Below are 22,916 nucleotides of genomic sequence, written 5' to 3' on the forward strand. Positions count from 1 at the left end.
ACCATCTGACACAATGTATTAGGGATTGTGTTGCAGTCATTCTCTTCTGTTAATGTTGATTCATTATTTCTTTCTATCAGTATAAGGAGGGCGGGACGTAGCCCAGTGGTAAAGCGCTCGCTTGAGGCACGGTCGGTCTAGGATCGATCCCCGTCTATGGGCCAATTAGGCTACTGGTATATCAAAGACCGTGGTATTTGCTATCCTGTCTGTGGGATGGTGCATATAAAAGACCCCTTGCTACTAATGGAAAAATGTAGCGGGTTTCCTTTCTAAGACTATATGTCAAAATAACAAAAATGCTTGACATTCATTGGCCGATGATTCATAAATCAAACGGGTTCACTTCCAGATCCAGTAAAGTGTATAACGAGACGACCGGACTGCGGACGTCTGCCTCGCTGTACGAAGCAATAGACCGGTACCTCCAGGTCCTACAAGACGACACTGGACACCAGTCTGCGAGACAGAAATTTATTGAGAGATATGGAGAACTTCTGTCAGATAAGAACGTTAAGGAGTTCTACAGACGTGTGGCTCACCAAAAGCACACGCTCATTAACAGGTTTGGTACATTGGTGCGTGTATGTGTGTGCGTTGTATTAATTCCTTGACCACCCCCCACCCCCTAAAATCCGGTCCTAGACATCAACTGTTTGTCATAGATAATACAATATCAAATATATTGCCAGTTCTCTTTTCACAGCCCTTTTGGTCTCCATCTTGGATTTTTCAAAATATTCAAGGGTGCATACTTTGTACTTTCTGAATACTCAATAAGCATCTTCCGAAGATGCAAAAACCACCAAAAAAACTATTGAAAGTTTGGCAAAGTACTAGTTTAAATTTCTTGAATACCATTTTATTTTTACCTCTGTCCGTGACCTGACCTTGACATCTAAATTGGGGGAGGCACCTCTTAAATGTTTTGTACGTGTTTAGGGTAAATATATTTCTAATATACTGCTTTTAAACAGCTTTTCTGGATATCCAAATCTAAATCACCTGATTTTAACCGTGACCTCTAAAATTGGGTAGCCCCCCTGAAAAGCTAGTACTGCCCTGATGTACAACTATGCCAAATTTGGTGCTTTGGGTCAGCAAGTCACGATCATTCCCCTAAGCCATTCCACTATTGGTTCGTTCGTGTGTATCTATCTGAAAATGATTTATTTCACCATTCACAGATCTGTGATATTGGCCGTATATATATGTTGATGATTTATCGTATTATTCACAGTTAGATTGTATCTTTATTGTGTTAATAATCATATTTTAGATAGTTTTAATCTTGCGGGGTAGGACGAGGGATCCAGGTATACAGCGTGTTACCGAGATGAACCACATCAATATTAGAGATTTCTCATATCCTGCCTGCTTAATATATTTTTAGATGCATGTGGAAAGGTCGAACGTGTAGTCCAGAACATTTCATAGAGGTTTTCACTAACATGGGAGTTTGTTACCAGTTCAATACAAGTACAGATGACATGGTCGTAGACAAAGCAAGTAAGCAGTATTAAGAATTTATTAAAAACAAGAACATACTCAGAGCGGATCCAGGAAATAGTTCATGGGACCAACGGCAAAACTACACATAGACCACCTCCCAGAAAAGAATACTTCAATGAAAATGTAAACAAATTGTTACAAAAAGGGACACTTCAATTGTTTTACGGGTAGACAGGGCTCCCTAGTCCCCTCCATTGACAATTGTGCCACACAACCGACACTACACTTCAAAAGATGATGCTGGAATAAGGATTTAATGAACTGTTGTGTCTTTCAGATAAAGATGGTGGATTGGACCTGATGCTGTTTGTTGAGCAGTACGACTACATGCGGGGACCTCAGACCTCAGCCGGGGCTCTTGTCGTCATCACTGACCAAAGCGAAACCGAGGCTTTAGCAAAGGAACAGGGCATCGGGGTGAACGTCGGTCAGTCTGTGTCTATTGGTCTTCAAAAGAGTGAAGTACGTAACACATATTGCTGTCTGCTTTTTTATATGTCTGTGTGTATCTAGTGCCTTTCTTTTTGTCGGCAATCTCTATGTATTATTCTGTACATGTCTTCAAAAACAACCAAAACGATTCAGTGTAAAATATAACTCTCAACGACAAAACCTTGTAACACATGATCAGGGTCGTATCTCCGCACAATACAGAGTTGAATGGGCATTTGGCAAAATAGTAGACGATTCCGTAAATCTCTATCCAGTGCCTCCACTATAAAACGACAGCCACTCCAGAAAAGATCCTTTACTAGAGATTTGATCCCTTTTGCTTCGTCACAAAGAGGTCTGCCATTAAGAGGTCTGCCAATCTCAAATTAGTTTACTAAATCAGAGCTAATTAGATTATGTACAGCTGTGATGACATGCACCCGTGAATCACTGTCATAACAGTGATGATATCAGGTGTTCACGAAAAAAGTTCAGCATATCCTGCCCCACCCGGTGGCACCCATTATGAGTACTGCCACCACAGCTGTGAAGTCAGTCACTATATTGTTTCTGCTCCAGCATTTAGCTTCTCTGTGGTGCTTTCGAGAAAAAGGTGTTATGAACTGTATTCATGTCGGTTAATGTCACAGAACCTGCTTTCTTGGACACAAAATCTGCACCACAAATGTTATTATTAAGCCATGTTCTCTTCTCTCTTTTTCCTTTTTTTTTTGGTGGGAGGAGGTTACTAGTTTAACTGTTTTAAATTATTGACAGGTCAGGTTAAGATTTGTTCACACATTTTAATTCGATATTTATATTTGTAAGATGACAAGTATTACACTTTCGTACACATACGTTGGTGTGGACGTCATGCTTTTTATGACATCACATGGCAATAGCACACATATATATTAACTTAGATATATACGATTGGCTGATCCAAGGAGGTGATTGATCACCCATCAGAAACAACCATACCACTTAATGGAATAAGCACGATCGAAACTGATTGCTCAGTGACATAAAATATAACCTGAAACTGACTGCTTTGTGACATATGTTTTCGTTGGGAAAGGCATTTAAACTTGTTTTAAACCAGATTTTTTATATGTAACGCAGGGAATACAATCGTGCAACCCACTATTGAAAAACGTGTCCAAATGGCCTTCGCTCGTTTTGAAATGATCTGTAATACATGTGGTATCTAATTGCAGCTTAAGTTGTAATATATATGTAATATCCCATCATGTTGTATGTTACACGGGTGCACATACGTCTTTGAAGTTGTAAATGGTTGACCTGTCTCATTGCGTTTTACCATCATTGTTACTTTTTAACATTTGCATAGTTGGTGTTTGTGATTAGGTCTTCGAACTTCCCCATCCATACGGCTCATGTGGAATTACTGAGTTGGAAAACTACCCTGATGACGTCCCTTACACCTACCAGAAATGTCAACTCAACTGTCTGACGTCATTCATCAAGAGGACGTGTGGCTGTGTTAGCGTCTATATGCCTGGTAATATATATATATATATATATATATATATATATATATATATATATATATATATATATATATATATATATATATATATATATATATATATATATATATATATATATATATGTATATATATATATATATATATATATATATATATATATATATATGTATGTATATATATATATGTATATGTATATATATATATATATATATATATATATATATATATATGTATATGTATATGTATATGTATATGTATATGTATATGTATATGTATATATATATATATATATATATATATATATATATATATACTTTAACTCCAAAAGAAACGCGAAAATGTTAAAAAAAAAAAAAAAAACCACATTTGAATAAACTATGTACAAATCGATTAAGTTGACCAATAGCCATCTTGTCAGCGTATCCAATTCCACATAACGCATGAAAAAAACGAGTACAGTGTGACGTCACGCACGTGCTGAAATTGACGACCAAAATCGATCTGGAATGCAAAACGGGTGGATCATGAAAGATGCGAATTGCACGTGAAACACTACCAGGCCTGGGTATAAAAGAAACGCCAGACAGCAATGTTCAACTCATTTTACGAGTAGCGATACAACGATGCCACGACTTAACGCTGATTCCAGACATAGAGCTTTGGGGAATTTGGAGGCCGGAATGGATGCCAGGCAGGTTGCACGTGCTTTCGGTGTCCATGTCTCGACAATCTACCGTCTCATAGACCGATTTCTACAGAACAACAACGTCGTCGACCGTCCACGTAGCGGCCGTCCCAGAGTGACGTCACAGCGCCAGGACCGTTACATCGTCCGAACTCACATGCGTGATCGGTTCGTACCAGCCACCACAACAGCCCGGCAGACAGTGGGAACCCACAACCGCCCCGTTTCCTACACCACGGTACGACGTCGTCTGATCGCCATCCATCTGAACTGTCGTCGACCGTACATTGGACAACGTCTCACACAGCGACACCGCCTTGCACGACACAACTGGGCTGTTCTGCATCGACAGTGGCGGAACCGACAGTGGCAGAACATCGTCTTCTCCGACGAAAGCCGCTACTGCTTAGATAGGGCCGACGGTCGTATGAGGGTGTGGAGGCGTCGAGGTGAGCGCTTCACAGATGCGTGTGTTATGGAGAGGGACCGTTGGGGAGGGCCTTCCGTCATGCTGTGGGGTGCCATATCCTGGGGACGTCGTGTACAACCTGTCATCTTCGACAACAACGGCCGAGGACGCGGCAGGGGCGTCACAGCACAGCGCTACATCGACGAAGTGCTCACGCCTGTGGTGGTGCCTTTTTTCGCGGGTCACCGTCAGATGGTTTACCAGCACGACAACGCCAGGCCACACACGGCACGGGCCACCCAGGCATTCCTGGCACAGCACAACATCATCACAATGGACTGGCCAGCTTTAAGCCCGGATCTGAACCCCATCGAGCACTTGTGGGACGAGGTTCAGCGCATGATGAACCAACGCCCTGCTCCCGTGGTGACACAGCAGCAGCTCCGCCAGGCCGTCGTGGACACCTACAACAACGTGCCCAGGGCCTTCATCAGGAACCTCTTCCTCTCCATGGGTAGGAGGTGTGCGGCGGTCATGGCCAGCAATGGCGGACACACCCGCTATTAGTGGACATGTTTGAGTGGCATGTGACGCCATTGAAGAAGCGCCATGGCCTTGACATTTCAAATGACAATGCGACCTCGATTTTTAACATGTCAATAACATGAAATCTCATCTTTACGAATTGTTTAAGTTTTTCATAGAAACGATTATTTTAAGAACTTTGGGACGTATTTCAATGAGTGCACTCAAAACCTCCAATCTACGTATTCGCGTTTCTTTTGGAGTTAAGTATATATATATATATATATATATATATATATATATATATATATATATGTATGTATATATATATATATATATATATATGTGTATATATATATATATATATATATATATATATATATATATATATATATATATATATATATATTACGCTGATTACTATATGGATATGTACCACATTAAGTGCGAATTGGAGGACGACTGATCAGATATTGTTAAAATATCCAAAAGATTCAATATATATGTATATATGTATGTATGTATATACACATGTATGTATGTATTTATGTATGTATGTTTATACTCCACTTCCGGTCTCGTTGTCATGGTTTCTTTCGTTTCCTCCAAAAGTGTACGTGTATCATGATACACCTACACGTTTTATTTAACTACACCTGTATTTAAAACAAAACAAACAAACAAACAAAAATGATGAATAATACAATGAACTTTTATTTCATAACCGGCATCGGTGGCGTATTGGTTAGACCATCGGTCTACAGGCTGGTAGGTACTGGGTTCGGATCCCAGACGAGGCATGGAATTTTTAATCTAGATACCGACGCCAAACCCTGAGTGAGTGCTCCGCAAGGCTCAGTGGTAGGTGTAAACCACTTGCACCGACCAGTGATCCATAACTGGTTCAACAAAGGCCATGGTTTGTGCTATCCTGCCTATGGGAAGCGCAAATAAAAGATCCTTTGCTGCTAATCGGAAAGAGTAGCCCATATAGTGGCGACAGCGGGTTTCCTTTCAAAATCTGTGTGGTCCTTAACCATATGTCTGACGCCATATAACCGTAAATAAAATGTGTTGAGGGCGTCGTTAAATAAAACATTTCTTTCTAACACTTTCCGTCATATTCACACTTGCGATGTTCAGTTGCAACGCATTGTCTTTTAAATCCTTCAACACTTGACTAAGTATTTAGGTATCCATATTGGGGAAATGTAGACGAATTTTTCCCTTGCGGTACACGTCCAGCTGTCATAACCTGTATTATACAACACCACGTGTTCTTAAACGAATTTGCGGGAATCAGTAGCGTAACTGTCTCCAAAAACATTTCTCCTCCTGCAGTTAGAATTTAAAATGTTCTTGATTGTCCAAATTAAAATTCACAAAAATTAAGTCCATCTAACTAAACAAACAAAAAAATCTTCATTCTGGCCTTCAGTCATTTTTTTCCCTCGTTGGCTTCTTTTCACACCCACAACCGTCATTCACAATTCGCCGTTACAAAATAAGATAAAAATGGTTTTGCTTGGTGACACTTATCATTTGCATATAACAAAGTTCAAACTATGTTTTCGTAATATTTCAACCAATAGAGCAAGCCATCTACAAAAATTAGTTTGCTGGGCGACATCATTTGCATATACCAAAGTTCAAATTATGTTTTCATAATAGTTCAACCAATAGAAAGAGTCATTTAATTACACATGCGCACTTATTCACACAGGGTTCATACACCTTGGGAAAACAAATTCCAGAACTTTTCCAGACTTTTTCCAATACAAAAAAATATTTTTCAAGACTCACGTTACTCAAAATGGAAAAAACAAATTGTCATATGCATTGCGCAAGCGCGTACTTCAAACCTTCGGTAAATGTCGGCAATTGTTAGTTTCGATTTCCCAAATGTACGTTAGTGCCAAGATCGGAAAACATTGTTAGATTCAGCCGGTTTCACACAACCGAAATTTTCGACATGAGTCCTAAAGACGAATTTCCATACTTTTTCCAAACCAACTCGCAAAAAAGGTATTTTTCCATACTTTTTCCAGGTCTGGATAATGGATTTTCAAAATTCCATACTTTTCAAGGTTTTCCAGACTGCGTACGAACCGTGTTCACAATAGTTCCCTTGAGATATTTACAACACGATACGTCTGTTATCATGCAATGTGCGGAGCTGTAGTTAGTGTGGTAGGAGTGTCAACTACCCCCTATCCAGTAAATTCCCCAAACCTAAAAAAAGAATCATTAAATATTATTTCTAGTTCTACATATCATAAACATGTTCTCGGAAATAGTATTTTAGAACTTAATTCTCCACAGCCCTAACACACATTGATAAAACTATCTCAAACTGCATTTGCACGTGCGACACAAACAACTGAAATAGACCGTTCCACTGCTCCAGAACAAAATGTGAGGCTCACGACGTCTGATCCACGTTATTTTCGTTTCATTAATTACAACTTTCTAGTTATTGATTTCATTTGCCATAGAACTAATATAATAATTAACTCGACCGTAAGTAGGGTATAAGTCAGTTATACCCACACTTACTCAGTGTATCGTTGAATATCCCAAAACTGTTGGGATATTTACCGATACACCTCGTAAAGTGTTGGTGTAACTATTACATGTATACGTATATATTGCATTTTCCTGTAAGTATTTGTGCAAATACACATGTATATCAAACGTTTATATATTTAAATGCTATTACAGAGAGTGCTTTAAAATAGTTTTATATATATATATATATATATATATATATATATATATATATATATATATATATATATATATAGCTTTAAAATAGTTCTGCTATTCGTTTTAACTACAGTGAAACCCCTCATGACCGGACCCTCTTTAAACCGGAATTCTCTTAAAACCGGACGTTTTCCGTCGTCCCATTATTTACGCATCTTTTAACACTAAAGTTTGCCTCTCTAAACCGGAAACCTGTTTAAACTGAATACCGGATGAATAATTAAGTCTCAAAGTCTTTATTTAGTGCAATTTGTACCTCTGAAAACCGAACGCTCAGACCCTTGTCAATGATTATGGCATGACTAATACTTGTTTAGTTTATTGTCACTTCGCCATCTTCGGCTGGATTACCCGACTGTGAACATAGCTATTTTTGTACAATATGCATTTGCTCAGGTTAGCCATTGAATGCGTAATCACCGTTACATATGACTTAGTACGTTCGGCAAATAACAATTAAGCAATTAAAGAAAAAAAATGACATCAAGGCAGCTTTGATATTCTTCACAAACATATTTACTTTAAGAATCGATGGATTTATTCCTGTTTTCCTGTTGTTTGAATGTGACTTTATTTTAAAACCGTTTATTTTGCAAAATAAAGAGTAAGCAAAAGTAATGTTTGCTTTGCGGTGTCGAAAAGATGTTGATAGCTTTTCATTACATGTCGATTTTCAACATGAAACGTGCAGCTAAACGTCGCATTATTGATCTATCACGCGATGATAAACCTAAAATCATTTAAAGTTTTAAAAGTATGTTAGCAAATGTTAAATTTTCTAAAGGTTATTTATTGGATTAGTATTTGTTTGATACAATTTCAATACACACGCGCACGCACACACAAACACACACACACACACACACACACACACACACACACACACACATATACTTTTCAAAAGAAGAAACGCAAAACCACATTGTTGTAACATTTGGAGAATTGATTTAATTATTGAATGGTGAGTCCGATAATTACCAAATGTTGCAGGATTGTTCACAATTCACTCTAGTCCATTGTGAGTAAATGATAGGACACACCACCAAGGTCAAGGTCATCTGGAGTCAATACCGGGTGTGGCCTCCGCGTGTGTTGACAACTGCCTGGCACCGCCTGCCCATTGAAGCAACCAGAGTACGGATGACGTCCCGGGGGATGGTGGCCCACTCGGCCTGCAAGGCTGCTGCCAGCTCGGGCAGGGTCTGGGGCTGTGGTTGTCGCTGTCGGAGGCGTCGGTCCAACTCGTCCCATAGATGCTCAATTGGGTTCAAATCCGGTGATATCGATGGCCAAGGAAGGACATTAATGTTGTTGTTCTGTAGGAAAGCCGTTGTGAGACGTGCTGTGTGAGGCCTGGCGTTGTCATGTTGGAACACTGCGTTGGCGTTGGCCATAACTGGAACGATGTGTGGCCGGAGGATCTGGTCAATGTAGCCCTGTGCATTCAGGTTGCCCTGCACGTGGACCAGGTCAGTTCTGCCAGTGTGTGAGATGGCTGCCCACACCATGACACTACCCCCGCCGAATCTGTCCACTTCCTGCACGCAGTTTGCCGCATAACGTTCACCACGACGCCTATACACGCGATATCTTCCATCATGACGTCGGAGCAGAAATCGGGACTCGTCACTGAACCACACCTGTCTCCATCGCAGTTGAGGCCATTGTCGATGAATCTGGCACCACTGCAGTCGGAGTCGACGGTGTTGTGGTGTTAAGATGACACCTCGAACTGGACGTCTGGCACGAATTCCTACCTCACGTAGGCGGTTCCGTACGGTCTGGTCGGATATCCTGCGCAAACCTGGTATTGCTGCGGCTGTGGAGGTGGCAGTAGTCAATCGTTCCCGAAGGTGGCGTACCCGGATGTAGCGGTCCTGCCCGGGGGTAGTGACCCGTGGTCGACCGGATCTAGGGAGGTCACGTGTTGATCCATGTTGCTGGTAACGGTCCCACAGTCTGGAGATGGTGCTTGGGGACACATGGAATGTCCTGGCAACGGCCGTTCTGGATTCGCCTGCGTCTAGTCGGCCGATGGCATTGTTTCTCTGCGGTTCACTGAGACGTGGCATGTCCTGGATTGTCAACTGTCGGCCAGATACAGAGGCCAGGCAAGCGAACACCCTGCACTTTTATACTGTCGGTGTTCATGTTGCACGTGCAGACAACGCACGTGCAGTGGTGACATGGTTTGCACGTGGCTGCGTTTTTGCGAATATTCACATTTTGGAACTTTATTGTACAGTAGCTGCGTTTTATCGAATGTAACCGTGGGAATGTGTTTGGGACATGCAATGACCTTATATTCACAAAGCATGAACCGGTAGGAAACATAAAATCGGAGTTATAACCCATTTGTACCCTTTTGCGTTTCTTTTTTTGAAGAGTATATATATATATATATATATATATATATATATATATATATATATATATATATATATATATATATATATATATATATATAGATGAATAGATATTAATAGGTACCAGTAGAAACAAACGACAGAGTACAACAAAAGCTTTTGTATCAGTGCAAACCCCGGGAAACTGGATATGTCTAAAAACCGGACAAAATACTTGGCCCCATGGATGTCCGGTTTTGAGAGGTTTCACTGTCTATACAAATTATTGATTGAATCCAAGTCATAAGTATGTAGTTGTGACATGTTTATAATATCACAAAACACTATAATAACGTAAACACGATCCACCTCTAAAGCTTCCTCGATTGTCATATACTGGCTCTCATGTCTGGGGTGGGTGCGTGGGCGTAGGGATGTGGATGGCGGATGCAGGCTCTGGATAACAACATTTGTTCATACTGGTATTTCCATCACTATCAAACAACTATATACAGTGGGCGGGACGTAGGCCTGTGGTAAAGCGCTTGCTTGATGCGTGGTCAGTCTGGGATCGATCCCCGTCAATGAGCCAATTGGCCTATTTCTCATTCCGGCCAGTGCACCACGGCTGGTGTATCAAAGACCATGGTATGTGCTATCCTGTCTGAGGGATGGTGCATATAAAAGATTCCTTGCTACTAATAGAAAATGGTAGCGGGTTTCCTCTCAAAGACTATATGTCAAAATTATCAATTGTTTGACATCCAATAGCCGATGATTCATAAATAAATGTGTTCTAGTGGTGTGGTTAAACAAAACAAACTTTATCTTTATAATAAGTGTGTAGAATGATGAAAATAGATGGTGAAACGTTTTTAGGCCAACTTCTTCATCGTTTTTGTTCGAATACGAGGATTTGCTATAGCTGGGGGTGGGGTGATGGTGGGGGGAGCAATTGTTCCCTCGACATCACGTCTCGTACGCTTATGAATTTTCCTTAAATTCTTAATTGAGATGTACAAGAATTTTTACAGTATCTGAATCTCGTTGCAACACCCTTCTAAGATTATCGTGAAATTTGAAAGTTGACGTTTTTTCATCGGGTTGGGTCGGGTACGTTTTGAACATGCTCATATGCCACTAGAGCTTCGAGCATGTTTGCCCCGAGGCCGATCTCTGGATAGCCGGAAATCTGTCTCGGGACAGAAACTTACTGGGGCAATTTAGAATATTTACTCTAAATATAAATGGGGGAGTTTAATTTTAAAAGTTTTGTTTGTGCTTATCTAAAAAGTAATTTTAAAAAATAAGAAGTATTTTTGGCACATAATTTTGAACGGGCAGTCTAAATTAAAACTTAATTATTTATATAAATTTAGCCCTTGAAGGGAGGGAAAAGGAGGTTTATTGTGGACGTTAAGCCAGCACCACAGAAGGCCTTGCGATTAGTGGTTGGGAAAAGGTGAGGGGTCCGGTCGTATTGGTAACTTCGATGTGACCAAAGAAGGGTAGGGAAAAGAAAGAGGGGAGGGGACGGGGCAGGCCCCCCAGACAGACCCTAGCACCCCCTACGGCCGAAACCGCATACGCGTAAACGCCCTACCCCTATATTTCTGGTGGAATACCCCATCCCCCACCCCCACCCCCAAAGCCCCCTCCCCGTCAGTCCAACCGTCGTGCCCTCCAGTTCCAGAACCCCTCAAGATTGAGGATAGCGTTGGGATCCCTAGGAGAGGGACGCATAAACACATATAAGCGATAATCCAACGCTGGTATTACAGGTAGAGGTGTGTTGGGAAGATTTTTGGAAAGTTTTGCGTCTGGCGAGTCGTGGCGAGCGAAACGTATTCTGTAGATCCGGAAGAACCGAGGCGCCTCTCTGTCAACCAAGAGAACAAAAAGACGCTGTCACCACTTTAATGTATAAAAACCGGACAGCTCGGAACGAAGTATGGAAAACCAGGTCTCAGCCGCCAGCATAGGAGCAGTATACCGCCTTATTCAATTCTTTATTTTTTATTAGATCAGTGAATAATTAAAAACAGGATAAAATATAACAACACATTAAAACAAGCATGCCTGTAAACATGAAATACGAATTTTAAAACCCCCCACACCAAACTATAAATTTAGAGTAATATATATAATAAAGGCCAAGACGGCGAAGGGGGAGTGCATTACTGCCAGGTAACAAACCCCTCCCTTATACAAACCTGAAGCTGATCCTAACACACCATACAAACACATAAGACATCACAAATATATATATATATATATATATATATATAAATACTTAAATACTTAAATAAAATTTAAAATTTTAATTTTTTCATCAGTAATTCGCAAAATCAAACAATAATAATGACTAAAAACAAAAAACAATAACAACTATATGATCAATAGAATGAAAAAGATTGACAGAAATAATGTTCCACAGTTTTTAATCGACCTTCTTGGAAATTGTCAAAATCGAGAATGACACCCTACGCACGTGATGCACGTGCAAATTATGGAATGTGTTTCGGTGTGTTGATAAACAGACCTGAACGTTCTTTACTAGGATGTCTAATAGTTGATATTAACATTAATATTTCAGGTTCCCCTACTTTTTTGAAGAGTATATATTAACCGATTAATTTGTAGGAAAGGACGTACGGTATTGCACCTTATTAGAAAACCTGCAATGTGTGAGACCAAATGAAGGTAAGACGATTACTTTGAAGATGTATCTGTATGTACGTATGGGCAATTACTGGGTGTTAGACCAAATGAAGGTAACACGAGTACTTTGAAGATGTATCTGTATGTACGTATGGACAGTTATGAGTGTGAGACCCAATGAAGGTAACACGAGTACTTTGAAGATGTATCTGTATGTACGTATGGACAGTTACTGAGTGTGAGACCCAATGAAGGTAACACGAGTACTTTGAAGATGTATCTGTATGTACGTATGAGCAATTACTGAGTGTGAGACCCAATGAAGGTAACACTGAGTATGAGACCCAATGCAGGTAAGACGAGTACTTTGAAGATGTATCTGTATGTACGTATGGGCAATTACTGAGTGTGAGGCCCAATGAAGGTAACACGAGTACTTTGAAGATGTATCTGTATGTACGTATGGGCAATTACTGAGTGTGAGGCCCAATGAAGGTAAGACGAGTACTTTGAAGATGTAGCTGTATGTACGTATGGGCAATTACGGAGTGTGAGACCCAATGAAGGTAACACGAGTACTTTGAAGATGTAGCTGTATGTACGTATTGGCAATTATTGAAAACTGAAAGAATCCTGTTTTCTCCTTTAAAAGCAAAGTAAGACTGCCCAACAAAACAACACGTGAACAGCTAGTGAGTCTAATTGAACAACTCATTAAAAACATTGATACGTGGCCACTATTACTCACAGGCCACTAAATCTCATTATCAAACATTTTAAACATGTCTACAAAAGTTCAAAATACAAACAAAACTACGGGATCAAATCTAATTGCGGAATTGTTCTTAATGTACTCCACAGACCTTTTAAATATTTGGTTTTCGTTTAATTAAATCATTAAGAATATTTCTTTGTTTCAGAGTTATTCTACAGAAACAACGAAATTAGGACGTGTGACTGCCGCACAGCATGTCACTCCGCCAGCTACATGGCCTCGCTCTCCCTCGTCCAGTTTTCTGACTCGTTCAAACAGAGTCTCGTCTTGTCCGACAGTCTGGTCCCCATCACTACCGTCCAAACTGCACTCAAGATCCAAGTCTGGGGTCTGCTGAACACTGTGAACGCGAGTATAACAGAGAGTCTGGCAGACTTGGGTCTTATGCTGATAGAATACAAAACTCGGTGGGACAGAGTGCTGTATTCCAATAAAAAGTTTTTTGATGAAGTGCAACATTTGATGGACTTTGTTACTGAACACAACTTAATGACTCGTGTGATGAGGGAAATGAAACCGAAACAGGAAGCTCGTAAGACCTGGGACCGAATTTGTTTTGCTATGACGAGAATAAGTATCAAATTAAGACAAACCCATTACTTCCTCTTCAAACTGAATCAACTCACAAATGTTGAGAACATGGAGTACATCGTGGCCACGGAAAGTGTACACATGCGCAGCTACAACTGGGTAAAAACAAAAATAGTCATGTACCTTGAATATTTGAGTGAGACATACAATAGATACAATCCAATCCTTTTCAGCTTCTCGTCCATTGCTACTACCCAAATACAAAGTCTGAATTTTTCTACAGTGAATGATTCTGTGATAACTGGACGCATTTCGGCAATGTCTGGGAACGGTTCATCACTGATCAATGACATAAGCTATCTGGTCTCTGATATAAGACTATTTAATGAGGCTGTTAAAGAAAGGTCGACGACCCTAAGCCTCCAGTATACTTCCGACATGGCTACTGTTTGGCAAATAAGAAACGAAATGATCGAGGCAATCACTCCTGGTTTTAACAGGTACTGTTTCTTTCCTATATAACACGTCTTATCTAAGTCTGTCTGGCATCTTAAAGTCTGTAACATATTTTGTAGTTTGTGTGTGCATATAAAGACATACAACACATTCCCTCGTAATATCAACTTTATAACATCTTGTCATTTGCTTCTTTGCTTACATCTTCTTTTTCTTATGTGTATATTATAAAAAATTAAGAAGAAGGCATGCATGTTGCTATAGTTAGCAACCTTTAAGTACCAGTGTGAGGCACAGTTCGGATTGGATAAATACCTGCCAGGTCGACCCTAGTGATCGAATCTGTGACCCATCACACCTGAAACAATCCCTTTACAGTAAGATATATTGCAAACCACTTCATAACATAATTTATTGCTTTGAAACACACTTGTATCGTTAATTTGTGTCCCAAGGAAACTGTGGATAAGTAACGTTAAATATTATGCTCAAGATCAATAGTTGTTAGTATGACTGTCAATACATTATTGCAGTGCTAATTTGTTGAAGCTGGAAATCTACTTCAAAGATCTTGCAGTACAAGAATCAAAGAAATCGTTGGCGTATTCTGCTGAAGGACTGGTGTGTGAGTAGAACAGAATTATCATTTGTGTTAAATGTAATTAAATTCGTGTTTAATGTTGTAAGAACACTAAGATTGCAGAGAGCTTACCAGTGATGTAACCGCAACAGCTAGATAGAAAAAAACACCAACAGAAAATGTGAAGTTTCGCACCATAATCTTTTCATAAATTCATCCAGGTTTTAAAAACTAGATTCTTGAACATAGGTTTGGAAATCAGATGAGAAGATTAATAACACTTCTAAAATAACATTTTAATTCAATTTTTAGTAAATCACAGTACTAAAGTCGTCGCCATTAGTAATATGACGTCATCACGATTAGCACAAATTAGTTTGATGTCACTTATTTTAACTAAATCTTTGAAAAGGTTACGCTCAGGTGTACAGGTCTTGTTGGTTTTTAAACAAATGACCCATCAACAGCAACACATTACCTAGAGAACTTGCAAATTTGCATACCATTATTAACCGGGTTAATATACTAAATTATCACTTGGGTTTATGACATGAATATCATGGTTAAGTTATAATGCTTTTGTTACCCATATGGTTAAAAAATATCTTCGTACATATCAAAGTGATACATCCCACTAGAATGCAAAGTGGGATATAACACTTCGACCTCACACGATAACGTCATCGATTATCGCACTATAACCTTACAGTAATATAAATTAATATCGATTATGGGTAATAAATATATTAAACTGACTACCATTTCGTATAATGTTTATGTCAATTTTTTTAATAATTGAGGGATAGAGCAAACTTGATCATGACAGCTTGAATGTCTAATACTGTTTACTTGCTTATTAGGAGATGTTGTCGAGAATACAGCCTGTGTTTTGGATACACTATTCTAACATTGTTAGGTTGTATAACATGATCTGTTTTGTGTCTGTGGTTGTTTCTCTGTTTATCATGTGATATTGGCAGCATTATGTGATTGTGTCTTGGTGGCAGTATTCTAACACAGTTTCATTCTGTACCATGATCTCTATGTCATGTTGTTTTTCTGTTTATCAGGAGACATTGGTGGCATCATTGCCTTCTTCTTGGTGGCAGTATTCTAACAGTTTGATTCTGTACCATGATCTCTATGTCATGTTGTTTTTCTGTTTATCAAGATATACTGGTGGCATCATTGGCTTGTTATTGGTGCCAGTATTATAACACAGTTTCATTCTGTACCATGACCTCTGTCATGTTGTTTTTCTGTTTATCAGGAGACATTGGTGGCATCATTGGCTTGTTCTTGGTGCCAGTATTATAACATAGTTTGATTATGTACCATGATCTCTATGTCATGTTGTTTTTCTGTTTATCAGGAGATATTGGTGGCATCATTGGCTTGTTCTTGGTGCCAGTATTATAACATAGTTTGATTATGTACCATGATCTCTATGTCATGTTGTTTTTTCTGTTTATCAGGAGATATTGGTGGCATCATTGGCTTGTTCTTGGTGCCAGTATTATAACATAGTTTGATTATGTACCATGATCTCTATGTCATGTTGTTTTTCTGTTTATCAGGAGATATTGGTGGCATCATTGGCTTGTTCTTGGTGCCAGTATTATAACATAGTTTGATTATGTACCATGATCTCTATGTCATGTTGTTTTTCTGTTTATCAGGAGATATTGGTGGCATCATTGGCTTGTTCTTGGTGCCAGTATTATAACATAGTTTGATTATGTACCATGATCTCTATGTCATGTTGTTTTTCTGTTTATCAGGAGATATTGGTGGCATCATTGGCTTGTTCTTGGTGCCAGTATTATAACACAGTTTGATTCTGTACCATGATCTCTATGTCATGTTGTTTTTCTGTTTATCAGGAGATATTGGTGGCATCATTGGCTTGTTCTTGGTGCCAGTATTATAACACAGTTTGATTCTGTACCATGATCTCTATGTCATGCTCTTTTTCTGTCTATCAGGAGATATTGGTGGCATCATTGGCTTGTTCTTGGTGCCAGTATTATAACACAGTTTGATTCTGTACCATGATCTCTATGTCATGCTGTTTTCTGTTTACCATGATATATTGGTGGCAGCATTATCGTTTTCTTGTATGGAACATTTTGTTCAGTATCGTGTGGCGAATCGCTATGCAAGACTCAGAGATCACGACCCAATTCTAAAACGTATTTCGTAATTTCGAGATCTATATTTTTGACATTGTTAAATTTTGAAGGTCATCCATAACAACCAAGAACATGTTAAATATATCTGGGAATAGATATCCCTGTACTGCCAGTCCCAGTTTCTAAGTTTGTCCGGCATCTTTTCTTTCTTGCTAAGTTCCTCCTTCTCCGATTAGGGCCACCACTTGCAGGTGTCATACAGCTGTTCAGAAACACGTCTACCGTTAGGCATAATAATAATGACGTAACGGCTGTTTGCAACTGGTTATGTTTGTTTAGGGGCCATATAAAAATCCTATTCTTGAAGTGAAAACGTCTACTCTGATATATATTTTTTCTAATTATATCAGTCGTTTTTATAAATTAAAGTTTCAAACTGGTTACTTTTTATAATACACTCTGAAATAAAAAGAAGTTTTGTAATCGAATCCAGTTGACTGATTCCAATAATTAAAATAATCTCCACGATTCAACGGCATAGCGGCGTATGGTCGTTCTTAATGTCAGCTAATGTAGTTACAATGGCGAATATTCCTTTGAAATAAGTATGTTTAGACATGCCTTTTTTTTAAAACTAACAAATTATTATCAAGATCTAAATGGTCCCATATCGGATCCATCTTCAAATGCAGGCTTGGGGATAGCGATTGTCGTCGGTCAATACAGTACAGGTACCAAAAATAATAATAATAATAATAATAAATTAATAAAAAATTATAACAATCTCGTCCCAAAACCTCAACATATTAATTAAATATAATAGGCCTAATTTAGATATTCGCTACTTCAACTTTAATTGGATAGTTCTGAAACATAGTACTATGATTCTCTGGGGCAGTCTTCACAAAGTAATAAAAATATATTTTAGAAATTTTGAATTTATGATTTTTATAATTAAATTCTTCTAAAGATTTCATTGCATAGTATTGAAATTAAGTATAATGATTCTTAGGGACAGTCTTCACAAACTAATAGAGAGATATTTTGGAAATTGTGAATTTAAAAAAAGTAATGTTTTATTAAATTAAAAACAATTAAATAAAAAAATTAATATTTAAAGTTTTCTTGTATCTTTCTTCTTTTAAAGTTTTAAATTTAAAGGACAAATACAAAGTTAACATTCAAAATCTGAAACTCTATCTTGGCTTTGGGACCCAGATTCTTCATGTATACCACTGAGTAATTAAGATGTTCTATTACTTGTCTTCAAGCTGAATCGGATCAAATGTACAAAGACTTTCACAATTTTTGTGCATAATGTATATATTGTATATATATATATTTGTTTTGTATTATGTTTTGTATATATGCTGATGAGTTGTAAAAATTAAAGCTAATAAAGAATTGAATTGAACAAAAAGACAACCGTATTCCCAAATAATAGAAATCAGTATGTAAACGCTGAACAGCTGCCAAATAAAAGTCCTCTACAGTGGCCATGATATTTTTTTTTTTACAAATCTCAAAATATGTCTCATAGACTTTTAATTGGATAACTTCCTACAGGGATATTCTAAGATGGTTTTTACAAATTAATGGATTATCATTTATTATCGTTACGAAATTTAAAATTAAATAGTAGAGCTCTCAAGGCTGATTGTTATTAAGTATCCTAATTAGTGTGTAACTAGAGGCACAGCAAAACGACTTACCAGCAACTATTTTCTTTGTCAATCTGGTCAGCTATTCTATAATATTTATTGGAATTCGATAGATAAATAAATAATGTTTATACTTTAGTTGATTTATTTGTTGATCGTTGACAGCAAGCGAAGTTCAAGCAAGTTTATTTTTAAAATTGCGACAAACAAGAGAATACCGACTATGACTTACTACATTATGTACATCAAACACGACTGTATCTGAAGTTCTTACACACCAGTTGATGAGAACACCATGTGTTGTTTTTGGTTACACATGGTTGTTAACACATGTACGTGTGTTAACAATTTCAAGACATATGACTGGCTGCTTCTAAGTGATGACCAGATCACCAATGCCATACGTCCATTGAAAAAAAAAACACGATGGAAATCTATTAGACTGTGACGTATAGTTAACCTGACGTATAGTAAGTCAGCTACAAATGGAACAACTGTACCCCTCCCCACCACACACACACACTTTTGGGCATCTTCATCTTCCTATGCCACTGTAATATTAAATATATCATACTATATGTTTTAAAAAAAATGCTATACAAAATTAGTAATTGCTAATTAATTTTCATATTGATTAGTGACTGTCGCTAATCAAACATTTAAAAACAAAATGTTCCCTGTCTTGGTAGCAGTATTCTAACAGAGTTTGAATCCGTACCATGGTCTGTATGTCATGGGTTTTTTTCTGTTTATCAGGTGATATTGGTGGCAGCATTGGCTTGTGTCTTGGTGGTAGTATCTTGACACTGGTTGAGTTTTTAGAAGTCTTTGCCATTATGTTTGCAAGACGAAAGAAGCGAAAAGCAGGTACGTTACAGTTTAATCAACACAGCGGAAAGAGTAAGTGAGTATTTCTAAGAGATGTTCAATCGGATATATGCTCGGATATGTGATAGTCTAAGATGAATTCTTATTCCAAAGATCTATGCCACTGCATTCCTGTAAAAATATGCGAATGTGTCCCTGTCATGTATATTGATGCCTACGAGTTCTTCACACTGTCTTCCTAAGTAGTTCTATTGAGACGCCAATATAGCAGGAGGGTGATAAATATCGTAGGTATCCCTTTTAAATGTTTTACAGTTCCCTGAATACTGTAGGTGGTCTTTTTAAACATTATACCCCATCCAAGGAAAAATACTGCATCTGTATTAACATTCCATAAACTACTATGTAGCTACTTGTAAAAATACTCTACTGCACTCATTGAAGTTTACATAGGAATATTCCAAATGACTGTTTGTGTAGTTGTGGTGTGTTCGAAACCCTAGTGGTATATGAGCACGTAAAACTAGATGCCTACTTACCTACTGTGTCTTTTTAATTTTATATCTGATTTTAAATCTGTCGAGAGGAGAACTAAAAACATGTTTTTGTCAAAAGCCATAAAATCAGATATAAAATTATCAGTTCAAATGTTTTCTGTTTAATTGGCATAACGAGACATTTTGATTTTGACTGCTTTATGCAAATTTTTATCTTAAAACTGTTTGGAATGCAGGCGCGTGTACATGGGTGGAATGATGGGAGGGGATTCGGGGGCTGACCCCTTGCTCAAGCAAATGTATTTGTCATTACAATTGTATATATTATTGCATACAGTTGTATAGCATCCGTTTGTCTGTGTGTTTATGGATGTGCAAGCGTGTCTTTTTACTGACATCCAGAGGGAATGCCATTGTTAAAATATATCTCTTTGACTATATTGCACAAAAGTACAATTTCGAATCCATTAACGGTTGGAGTTTTTTAATGTTTGTAATACATGTTTGGTTTTCTGTTGTATTACTTCTTACAGATTTGGCAACAACAGAAAAGACACCCGGAAGTTAGAACGTTACTTGTGACGACTTCCCGCATGAGGTCTTACAACAGCGTCACCTTGGCAGTGTGATGTTCATCATCTTTGGAATGCTGTCGTGGCTGTCTTGTATTGCCACCGTAGTTGTCTGTGTGTACCTTGCATTGGTACATCGACAATTCACTTTCTTTTCACGAAGTAGCATGGTCAAACTAGTAGTTGACTTCCACTACGAATTAGTCACATTTTCTAAAGACATATGACCAGCTATTATGTCAACACATGTCAACACACCAGACGCGGGTCCATGGTGACCTTGAATGGAGATTCCACACAGATTTATGATCGTATGACTAGTGATGACATTTTACATGAACAATTCATTACAGGTTTACTTAAGGATTGTTTGTTATTTCCTTTACGTTCATCGGGGTATGAAAAAAAATCATCCGCAAACTGTGTGAATCAGTGAAGTTTGCAGATGATTATTTTTTTTCATACCCAGATGAACGTAAAAGAAATAACAGACAATACTTATAATTAAATTAGAATCATACTTGCTAATAATAACACTAAAACTTCATACTTTATTTTGAATTATTTTTGGTCCATAAACAATAACGCTCAATAAGACAACTTGCTCATATAAAATGACGTCATCAGATATGACGTTCCCCGAGGACGTAATTTTTACGTTCATCGAGAATTGAACAAACTCCCATTCCTACGTCTTGAGCTTGTGCTTTTGTCAGGCGAATCACTTACTCGTTTAACACTTGTACTGTCAGGTTTCTTTCCTTCAACTATTTTTGTTTCTCTAACCGGCTCATTGTCTATAGGGTGTATACTACCAAATCAAATTCCATAGACGACAATAGTAACATATGTGGCTAAAACTCCTACCTGCAACGTATCAATCGACATAAACGCCACGGATATAAATACTACCACCCCTTACACTTAAAGTGAATCAGAAAAAAATGGGGGTCAAGCTGCTCGTTTCTGAAATAACGGGTAGCGTCTATGACTACCCTAGTTTCGCACAAAATTCGGGTACTTTTTTTTACAGGTACCCCATTCATGTTTCAAGCACAAGGCTACTTGACACATTGGTACTAGATGAAATAAAATTGCACATTTTTTTTACCCAGATGAAACTATTATTTTTTACAACCAACACACTCACATTTATAACCAATCACAGGACTTGTGGTGTTCACTTCTCTATCAAAAGTTGGGTGCACCTCGAACTTTGACCCAGCCGGAAGGTATTTGGTTTAGTACTACCTTTAGCTGGCTTGGCATGTTTTAATGGCGGGTCTCCTTTAGGGATCGAAATTTCTTTTTCAGTCGCATCATCTTCCATATTTTCTTCATCAGAACTATGATCCTTACCGTCACTTGTGTATTCCACATCAGAATCCCATTCATCACTACTTCTACTGTCTTTGCAACTACACTGAGAATATCTCTTGTTACACACATCACACTTCAACTTTTCACAAAACTGTTTTATATGGCCAGTTTGTTTACAAAAAAATGCACACAATATCTGGACAAAACTTCATGACATGTGAATTCGATAAACCGTTCCAGCATACTTTTGTTTGAACACCGTGTATTACTAGAAAAAAAACATGGGTCCTTCTGCAGTATCAAAGTTCAGTTACATATGCTGGTAAATGCATAAAGGACACCACCACTCTGTTATAAAACACATGTTACTTTTAAAATTATCTCCATCAAACGAAAAACCATCGACAACCAACCTTACATTATCTTCATAATCAAACGTCATATCCAGAATGTTAGCATACTTGGGAACAATCGCCAAAACTGTATTCTCACCAGTAATTTCTTCCAAAGCGTTGTAAATATCACCAATCTTGCGTTTTATATTATCCAACACATCAATAGAAACTACATTCCTTCTTGTACATTGCATCCAAAAAGGGCCTCTTGTCTCCACCGATGACCGAAGTCGACATCACAAAAGTCAGATTTTTTAAATTGCCAAGCAGTAGCAAAACCAATATATTACTTCACATTTCACATGTTTTGAGAAAAACTAGAA

General features: G+C 38.1%; 2 protein-coding genes across 2 annotated transcripts; both read left to right on the top strand.

Moving 5' to 3' along the window:
• Positions 1-486: 486 nt before the first annotated feature.
• On the top strand, positions 487-7,197 carry LOC121374751 (acid-sensing ion channel 4-A-like). Its single transcript, XM_041501859.1, has 4 exons — positions 487-565; positions 1,790-1,974; positions 3,313-3,447; positions 7,123-7,197. Exons 1-4 carry the CDS (start codon positions 487-489, stop codon positions 7,195-7,197), a joined length of 474 nt encoding a protein of 157 aa, XP_041357793.1.
• Positions 7,198-13,799: 6,602 nt separating this feature from the next.
• LOC121374117 lies at positions 13,800-21,126 on the top strand. Its single transcript, XM_041501054.1, has 4 exons — positions 13,800-14,652; positions 15,142-15,233; positions 19,738-19,848; positions 20,840-21,126. Exons 1-4 carry the CDS (start codon positions 13,835-13,837, stop codon positions 20,872-20,874), a joined length of 1,056 nt encoding a protein of 351 aa, XP_041356988.1. The 5' UTR covers positions 13,800-13,834; the 3' UTR covers positions 20,875-21,126.
• Positions 21,127-22,916: the final 1,790 nt, after the last annotated feature.

This window comes from Gigantopelta aegis, chromosome 6 (assembly GCF_016097555.1).
Source record: "Gigantopelta aegis isolate Gae_Host chromosome 6, Gae_host_genome, whole genome shotgun sequence".
Lineage (NCBI taxonomy): Eukaryota > Metazoa > Mollusca > Gastropoda > Neomphalida > Peltospiridae > Gigantopelta > Gigantopelta aegis.

What these genes read in the sequence shown, in the direction of transcription:
- LOC121374751 (XM_041501859.1), top strand. Translation starts at nt 487, where the DNA reads ATGGAGAACTTCTGTCAGATAAGAACGTTAAGGAGTTCTACAGACGTG. An exon ending in TTGGTCTTCAAAAGAGTGAA is followed by an intron (nt 1,975 to 3,312) that starts GTACGTAACACA and finishes GTTTGTGATTAG; the next exon opens with GTCTTCGAACTTCCCCATCC. An exon ending in TCAAGAGGACGTGTGGCTGT is followed by an intron (nt 3,448 to 7,122) that starts GTTAGCGTCTAT and finishes TACTTTTTCCAG; the next exon opens with GTCTGGATAATGGATTTTCA.
- LOC121374117 (XM_041501054.1), top strand. Translation starts at nt 13,835, where the DNA reads ATGGCCTCGCTCTCCCTCGTCCAGTTTTCTGACTCGTTCAAACAGAGT. An exon ending in ATCACTCCTGGTTTTAACAG is followed by an intron (nt 14,653 to 15,141) that starts GTACTGTTTCTT and finishes ACATTATTGCAG; the next exon opens with TGCTAATTTGTTGAAGCTGG. An exon ending in ACGAAAGAAGCGAAAAGCAG is followed by an intron (nt 19,849 to 20,839) that starts GTACGTTACAGT and finishes TACTTCTTACAG; the next exon opens with ATTTGGCAACAACAGAAAAG.